Source organism: Pteropus vampyrus, unplaced genomic scaffold (genome assembly GCF_000151845.1).
Source record: "Pteropus vampyrus isolate Shadow unplaced genomic scaffold, Pvam_2.0 Scaffold223, whole genome shotgun sequence".
Lineage (NCBI taxonomy): Eukaryota > Metazoa > Chordata > Mammalia > Chiroptera > Pteropodidae > Pteropus > Pteropus vampyrus.
Window position 1 is genome coordinate 1,137,475 of NW_011889004.1, and position 9,064 is coordinate 1,146,538.

General features: G+C 42.3%; 1 protein-coding gene across 1 annotated transcript; it reads right to left on the reverse strand.

Moving 5' to 3' along the window:
• Positions 1-6,953: 6,953 nt before the first annotated feature.
• LOC105300922 (cytochrome b-c1 complex subunit 9) lies at positions 6,954-8,870 on the reverse strand. Its single transcript, XM_011373349.2, has 2 exons — positions 8,677-8,870; positions 6,954-7,217 (listed from the first exon to the last, which is right to left on the reverse strand). Exons 1-2 carry the CDS (start codon positions 8,824-8,826, stop codon positions 7,176-7,178), a joined length of 192 nt encoding a protein of 63 aa, XP_011371651.1. The 5' UTR covers positions 8,827-8,870; the 3' UTR covers positions 6,954-7,175.
• Positions 8,871-9,064: the final 194 nt, after the last annotated feature.

Consider the following 9,064-nt stretch of genomic DNA (forward strand, 5'->3'; position numbering starts at 1 on the left):
TGTGTGTGTGTGTGTGTGTGTGTGTGTGTGTGTGTGTGTGTGTGTGTGTGTGTGTGTGTGTGTGTGTGTATTCTCTTGTGTAGGCCGGTGCCTGCTACTGGTACAGTGTTCGTCCTTCACTAACACTCAAGCAGCTGCCATAACTTCCATCTTGCCTGAGGAATTTGTATTCCCTCTAACTTTGCACATTGCTCAGACATTTTAGATTCATTGATTTTTGTCCTTTCCTTGGAAGACTTCAAGCTCATTTGTAGGACAGTCCCTGTTCCTTCTAATTGGAAGGGCTGGCTGAGTTAGGGGATGGAATCTGTTTCTTTTTAATAACCTACGCTGCTTCTCCCCTTATTATAAAAGCAGTCATATGCTCAATATGGTTCACAAAGAGAAAGAAAAACCCCATAATCTCATCATCCAGAAATTATTACTGTTACAATTTTAGTTCTTTTCCTTCTAGCATTATTTTAGAAAAAAGGAATATACATATTGGTTTTCTTCAAAAATGGGATTGTACAACACATGCTATTATCACCACTTTTTTCCCCATTTCTTATCTATATTCTTTTTAATGGCTTAATAATATTCTATCGTACCATGCTTTAGTAAAACAGTTGCCTGTGGTTGTGCATTTAGATTGTTTCTCATTATTCGCTATGAAACTACAATGAACAACTTCCTGGCTAAATGTTCGTCCACATTCATGATTATTTTTTCAGGGTAAATTCTGAGAAATAGAATTGCTGGGTCATGCTTTTTGACTATCAATTTGGCCTTCCCACGAGCAGGCTTTGAGAATGATCAGTTCCCATACCTTCGCTCACACCAGGTATTATAATTTAAAAAATCTTATGTGTTTAATGAGTAAAAGCATATCTAGTTATTTTTATTTTGCAGATTTGTTCTTGTGAGCCTCAGGGAATGGATGCAGGTATAAAATGGGCCTGAGAAAGACCAAAAGATGGGGAAGGCTTGGTGGAATCTCAGATTCACCCTCCAGATCTCCCTACAGGGGTGAGATACTAAAGGTGCAGTGTACTAATTGCCTCAGCTGTCAGCCCCTTCAGAGTTTGGCCAGGCTGAAGACAGCCCTGCCTGAGTCTGCCCCCATCTCAGGTAGCAACCTCAATGGATGATCAACAGGGTCTGTAAAGAGCTGCCCGTCTCACTCTGCTCAGGACATCTCTGAAAGATCATCCCATTCCCAGAATTCCCCAAGGGTCTAGGGTCAGGGGAGGCCTCCGTTGAGACTGCATCTGCATCTGACTTCTCCCTCTGCTAGTCCTGTTTCCTTCCCTTCCTTTGTTGACGCCAAGGTTATTGACCCCAAGACTACTCTTTAATAAATCTCCTGCACACTAACCTCTAGCCCAGAGTCTGTTTCCCAGGGAACCTAGCCTGTAATAGGCAGCATTCTTGCATCTTCCAGGGACAAGCCTAGAATGTTCTGAGGTCTGGACTTTCCTTCTTTCTGTCCTTCCAGGACAACTTGGACTCCACCTAGAGCTGAAAAATTTTGAGCCTTGGCAGGTAGCCCTGGAGTACTAGAGACTTCCAAGGTAGCCCCTGGCTGGGTTAATTAAGCAGTCAGCTGGGTGAGGATTTACTGTACAGTAATCCTTACTCCCTTTGACACCCTTCCAAGATGACAACAGCTCCAGAAATAACAAGTATCATAGCTGCCACTGTGCAATCTCACAGTGGGCATTTTACAGATGAGGAAACTGGCTCAGAGAGGGTAAGTAACTTGCCTGAGTTCACACAGCCAGTGAGTGGTGGGGCTTGAATTTTAACTCAGGATTGTCCACTCTAAAAACAGTGCTCTTTAAACTTCACTAGAGCTATTCAATGGGAATAATAATGTGGATTTTTCAAATCAAGTGACACGTAACTGCAAAGCACTTAGTACAATGCCTGGCTCATAGTAGTAGCTAATAGACATAAACTATTATCAGAAACCTTCCAGAGGCTTTCCTCACTTCTTAGAATAAAATCCAAACTCTTCTAGCATGGCCTACAAGATCATACAGCATCTAACTCTAACACTCCTTTCCTGCCTACAGTTCAGCAAATAATCCAAGCTCGTGCCCACCTCAGGGCCTTTGCACTTGCTGTTCTTTTTCTGGAATGCTCTTACTCTTGATCTTTACCTAGCTGTATCAGCTCAAATGTCATCTCTTTGGAGAAATCTTCCCTGACCACCTACCTGAGCATCTCATGTTACTCATCACCTGAGTCACTCTCTATACGTTACCCAGTTATTTTATTCATAAACTTTATTGTAAAATGAAATTTTTATTTAGTGTTTTGTTACTGCCTGTCTCCCCTACTAGAATGTAAGCTCCAAGAGGTAGGGCTCTTTCTCATTCTTCACTGTATGTCCAAGGTCTGGAAGGTACCGGGAAGAACAGGAGCTCAATAAAGCTGTAATGGTTGGATGACTGACCGAATGAATGAATAGTTTGTACCAGTTTGGAGAGATATTTTTGGACCCAAGAAAGAAGCTAAGAAAATAAGACATCAGTTCAAATACTCTTAACCCAGAGAGCAATACTGCTTACTCAGAGACATACCAGATGTAAAATTCTCAGGAGAGGATTTCAGAGACCTTGGAACTAACTTTATGAGACACCCAAGCATTTAGCTTTTCCTGACACCTGTGCTAGGGGAGCAGGTGGGGAGAGCCCTTGGGGTTTTCTAACTGTAAAGACAGTCTCAGCTCTTGACTCCAGGAAATGCCTCAGGCTGACCTTGGAAGAGAGAACTTTTTTCCAATAGTAAACAGCTTGTCAGTGCCAGTTTGAGGAGGGTGCTAATCTTCACATCCCCGACCTGTGAGGCAGACACACTCAAGGAGCTCTGGGAAGGCCCTGCTCTCATTTGGCAGTGATGCTCGAGGGCAAGTCTGCATGGGGATCTCAGGAAGGGGAGCCCTGGGGGCTCACATTTTGCATTTCCGTGTTCACACTCTTTCTGGGCCCCTTTTTATTTATACTACTCATTCTGAAAATAATACATGCTTGATGCAGAAAACTTAGAAAACAGAGAGAAATACAAAGGAAAATAAAACTCCATTAAAGTTAATCACTGTTAACAATTTGATATGAACATTTCCCATTTTTTCTTATTCATTTTTGCAAAAAAAAAAAGTATCATGCACTACATAAATTTGTGACCTGCTTTTTCTACTTAGGTTTCTATTTTGACCATTTTCTTATGTGAATATTTGCCTTACACATTTTTTACTCTATTGATTTCTTTTTATAAAATATCTTTGGGTTAGAATACCTGCTCGTTGCAAGGAAAAAAGTAGATATCTATTACATAGAGTGAGAGTTCTTTGAGATCGCATATAACCACTGTGAAGTGTTTAATGCACATCCCTCGCTATTTTGTGTGTACATATATTAATGTGTCATTTGCATATATGGGATCAAACTAAACAACTAACCATACCATTATGCAGTTTGATTTCTGTTTTACTTTATTTTTCTTTATTGCTACACATTGAGTCGCCTCCGTCATTTTAACGTCTACATAAATTTCTATGGTTTGAATCTACTTGTTTAGTTAACTTACTCCCCTATTGAAGAATCGTTTTCTTCTTGTTATTTTAATTCCAAACAATACTCCAACGACTTTGTATGTGTGTGCATGTGCACATGTGATTCTAGAGATTTTTCTAGAAGCAGAGTATCTAGGTCAAAAAGAATGAACAATTAAAATAGATGTTGCCTAACTGTGGTCTAAAACCTTTGTTCCGCGTACGGCCATGCTACCCTGAACAATCCTGATCTCAGAAGTTAAGCAGAGTCAGACCTATTTAATACTTGGATGGGAGACCATCTAGGAAGACCAGGTGCTGTAGGTGTAAAAAATAAAATAATTAATTGTAAGCTGACAAGGTCCTTGCAGTAGGTGAGGTCAACCAACAGTTGCCTCACCTAAAAAAAAAAAAAAATCTTTGTTCCAATGCCCAGGAGCAGTGCCTGCTCCTTCACTAAAAGACAGGTGTTGCTAATCTTTTTCATCTTTGTTGATATGATGGGCAAAAACTGGTATTTCATTTTGTGTTTATTTGTGAAACTGGGAATCTTCTTAAGTTTGCGGCCATTTGTATTTCTTGTCTTAACTGCCTATTCATTTTTTGCCCTAGCTTCTATTGAGTTCTTCATCTTTTTCTTGTTTTTGAAGACTGATTCATAAATTAGTGAGGCTGGTACTTGGCCAGATTTGTTGGACATTTTCTTTTAGTTAAAACATGGTTTTATATTTTACCTCAATAGTAATTCCTCTTTTGAATATTTTACTTGTTTTCATGTTTCCCCCCATGTTTTAAACATCACCACGATGAATATCTTTTGTGGACATGCACTTTTTAAGGAAAATTTTCCAGAAATGGTATTTATTGGGTCAAAGGTATGCACATGAAGGCTCTCAACACATATGGTGCCACTTCACGCACTTGTCAATAGTATATGAGTGCCATTTCTTTAGGTCCTCGATAGAGTTAGATATATCATTCTTTTGCTTGGCCAGTTTGATAGGGCTGCCGTTAACAGATGAGCACAAACTGAGAAGCTGAAAACAACAGAAACCTATTCTCTTCAAATTCTAGAGGCTGGACCTCTAAAATCAAGGTTTCAGCAGGTCACCTTTCCTCTTTGAAGTCTTTAGGGAAGAATCCTTCTTCACCTCTTTCCTTGCTTCTGGTTGTTGCTGGCAACTTTGGCATCCCTTGGCCTATGATGTAACTCCAATCTCTGTCTTTGTCTTTGTGTAGCCTTCTTCTCTGTGTGTCCTAACAAGGCCTTCTTAAAAGAACATCAGTGACTGGATTTAAGGCCCACCCCAATCCAGTATGACCTCATCTTTAACTATTTATATCTGCAAAGAATCTTTCCAAATAAGGTCACCTTCTGAGGTTCCAGGTGGACATGAATTTGGGGAGGACACTATTTAATCCCATACAATAGGTAGAAAAGGGTTTATTATTTTCACCTTCAGCTCTTATTAAAAAGAAGCATGTACACACACACACACAGCTCAGAAATGCTGATGGCAAATAATAGGACATCTTAACTGTTGACTGACAGCTTATGGACGCCCTTGCTTGCTTGTTGGGCTGAGTCAGAATGTGCCCCACCTGAAACAGGTGACCAACTAAGCTCGTCTGTCTCTGCTGCTCTGAGCAGGTGCCAAAGAGTAACATAGAATAACTACAAGAATATTCCCTGCTTTATTGTTTTTTACCAGCACATTGCCAACACATAGTTGGGAAAAATGTGAAAGTAAATAGTGACTACCATCAACCCTGGGATTATCCTCTATTTGATGTTGAAATCATTCTATTCTTAGAATGGTTCAGGTCTTGATTTGACCCCAGAGCTGTATCACCTTTGGAAGGTTATTCTTCTAGGCCTTGACTTAATCTCATAAAGATATGCCTCAGGTAGGACAAATTGGCTAATTCCTCAGGTCTCTCCCTCTTCTGCATGGGTTTCCTGTCCTGACACTTCCTCCATCAGTTCCCCTGAATCATGCCAGGGCTGAGTGAAAGATCCCAGGCCAGTTACAAGACAGAACTGCTCCACACCTGCTCAGTGCTTTCCTCTGCTGCCTCCCAAACATGTCTCATGTTTTCCAAGGTCTCTTACAGCTATCGGCTCTAATAAAGAGTGCAGCAACAACCTCCAAACTATTCTGCTTCCACTCTTGCCTGCTTCCAATCTAATCATCTCAGAGCTGCCAGAATGTTTTAATAAGGCAGAGCTTAAGACTTTTTCAGTAGCGACTCATTATAATTTTGGTAAAATCCAAATTATTCACTGTGACTCACCAGGTCCTGAATGACCTGATCCCACTAAATTCAGCAAGGGCTCTCCCCACTTTGTGCCTTTAAACCTGCTATTTTCTCTGCTTTGCCTCCAACTCCCAACTTAAGTGACGCATCTTTATCACCAATGTTACCTCTCCTGCGGCTTCCCTCAATTACTCCATCACTCGGTTATTCTCTTTGCATTGTTTCCCCAGAACCCTTGGCCCAGTCTGTAACATATACATCAATGGCATTTAGTGTCTCCAGTAGGAGTTCAAACCCCATGTTCTATTCACCACGTGCCCAGCACTAACATAACTCAGTACTTCACACACAGTAGCCACCCATTTGTTAAATGACCAGAATATATTCCTTGAAGCCCTCTTTCTCACATTCCTATGGTTCCACAGCCTTCTAGTAGAAATCTTCTGGTTCTTTGGGTCCTTAAGCATCCCCCACATCTCACTTCCATTTACCATGTGCCAGGATCTGTGACTATATTACCTGCATTTAATAACTCCTTTAATGCTCACAGAAACCCCACACAGATGTACTCCTATTATCTCCATTTTATAGACCAGGAAACTGAAGCTTAGCAAGGTCAAGTGCCTCGCCCTTAGTTCACACAGCTAGAATTGATGGAGTGAGCATTCAAACCCAAGTGAGCATGACGATAAACCAAACTCATTAGAGGGCAGAACTCCAGCAGAAGGCTCAGAATTTTGGACCAAATTAATCATCAGAATATGGGCTGTGGCCCAGAGAAATATGGCAGCTTTATCCAAAGATACTCAACAAGTGAAAGGCAGCATGGAGACTAGACTCTGGGGCATGGGGTGTCCCAAGACCCTTAGGCCAGGGTTTTTCCCCAGCTGAGGGCACGGTGCTTCCCCACAGCCAAGCCAGTCAGCTCCCTTCTGTGTGATTTAAGAATGGAAATACTGGTTTAGAAGCCAAAGTTTAAGCTAACATCTCCAACTCTAGCTAATGTTTTGAAAACCAGAATTCTTTGTAAGTTAACGGGAAACTAAAAATCATGGAATCTGCCCTTCAGATGTTTGCAGAGGACTATGAAATTGTATCAAATAACTGACAAGTGAAGATCAGTCAGAATTAACAAAGCATCCAATGCAGAAGCAGGTCTCAAGAATAATTTACATTTATTTGCTGATGGCTATGACTAAACATACTTCAAACAGAGCAGAAGTTAAAGAGTCTGTCAGGTGAAGCTATTTCTTGCCAACAGCTAAAGGTGGTCTGTGGAGAGAGACGCGAGGATCATCTTCAAGCTGAGGCCCTGGCTCTGGGCAAACGGATGGTGATGGATCTGGTCCTTCTGGCCTTGATGGGGGTCTCCAAGGAACTACTGGTTCTCATACTTGTGCTTAATGTGTTTCCATAGCTTCTGCATTTGAAAGACAAGAGACACAAACTTTTAGTTTTGCTTCTCACATTGGACAACTATACTCCTACTGCCCTGGTCTCTAAAACAATGAGAAAAATACGTACCATGTCCTGACAGTTGTGGTGGGCAAACTGGTTGCAATACTAGACACACATTCCTAACATTTATAAAATGCTTTTGATGCTCTCAATCACTATGTGAAATAAGTGGGGAGGGATGATTTTACTTCTCCAGGAAATTGAGGAACAGAGCCTGGAATATGTCCCATTTCTTTAACTCCCACGTATTACTCAAAAGGTCCTAAATACATAGTCCCTAAGTACCTCAGACTGAGACATTTTTTGTTTTCATTCCTAAAAGCGCAGAAGGTGGGTTATGACAACGTAATCAGATGCCTTTCCCAAACACTGGGAACGGCCAATAGAAATGCTTACAGGAGATGGAACAGTGGCAGCACTTTCACAGGAGCAGAAAGTTGCCCTAGCCACAGCATTAGTGGACAGGGTCGGCCTTGGCTGTAAAGCCAAAAATTACAAACGTGAGTGAATCGTAGAACAAGGCTATCCGTACAAGACCTTCTCCAGTATGAGCGACAATTCAATAATATAAAGCATGCAGAGTACTTAGCACGGTGATTGGTATACAATGAGTCTAAATGATGTTGTTATTCTCTATCTTATGCTTCCATTTTCTCCTGAGGAATATAACACATATTATTTTCTGAGTAGTACCACCTAACAGGCACTGTGGCATCTGGCCTGTACTTCAAATAATCCTCACAATAATGCCGAGGTAGTTACTATTATTATCTCTCTTTCACATATAAAAGTGAAACCCAGAGGTTAAGAAACTTGCCCAACTTAATGTTACAGTTATTGAGTGATAAGGCCCAGTATTCCTATCCAGGGCTCTCTAATTTCACAGCCCACCCTCTTAACCATAATTAATACCACGCTGCCTGCGTGAGAAGCCTTGGGAACCGAAAGTGCTATCTGAAAAGGCCAACCATAATGTCTCAGGGACACATCCTTTTTGCGACCATTGCCCGCTCAAATCTGCCCTTGAAACTCTAAGAAAGGGAGCCTAGGTTCCAGCCCTGACTCGCCACTGACTTCCTGGTGGTGTAGCCATAGTACGTCTGCTCTCACTAGGCTTTAGTTTTTGCTTCTGTAAATAGAAAAGTGGGTACGTGGGAGATCGCAATATTTACAACCCCGGCAAAGTGGGATCTATTGATCCCATTTAACGTTCCAGGATTCACACCGGGAAGAGAGAACGGATAGCAGTCTATAGACACGGGGCGCCCAAGCAGTACAGCATTTACTCCACACACACCGCTCCCCCCCCCGCCCTCCGCCACCTTCCTCGCAAAGGTACACTGAGTCTCGCTCCACCTCCCTCCCACTGTCACTGTCACCCCACAGGCGGGCCCAAGGTCAGGGCTGGCCTAGGCTCTCACCCCCTGGTTGATGTGCTCGTAGATCGCATCCGCGCCTTGATCGAAGGCGCGCTCGAAGAACAGGGCGCCCACGGCGATGGTGAGGGCGAAGGTGGAGGTTCTGCGGAATAGCAAGGAGTACAACCTCCCAGTAAACGTAGGAGCCGCCATATTTCCTCACGGCCAAAATCGCTCCACAGCGTCTGCGCGGTCGACCTTCCCCTCTGCCCTCAACGAGCGACTCTTTATGGGATTTGTAGTTCCTCTGAATCTCAGTGCTCGTCGTTTTGACCCACGGAGGTAATGCATGGCTTGTGTGAGAGGAAATTCTCATAATATTCAGATCAAGGCAGCCAAAATTATTTTGGTAAGATTTATTACACAATGTTGCTCCGCAGTAATTTCTTCC

Coding starts and splice junctions, on each gene's coding strand:
- LOC105300922 (XM_011373349.2), bottom strand. CDS start 8,826: ATGGCGGCTCCTACGTTTACTGGGAGGTTGTACTCCTTGCTATTCCGC. Junction 7,218..8,676: donor ACGAGCACATCAACCAGGGG/GTGAGAGCCTAG, acceptor TTTCAAATGCAG/AAGCTATGGAAACACATTAA.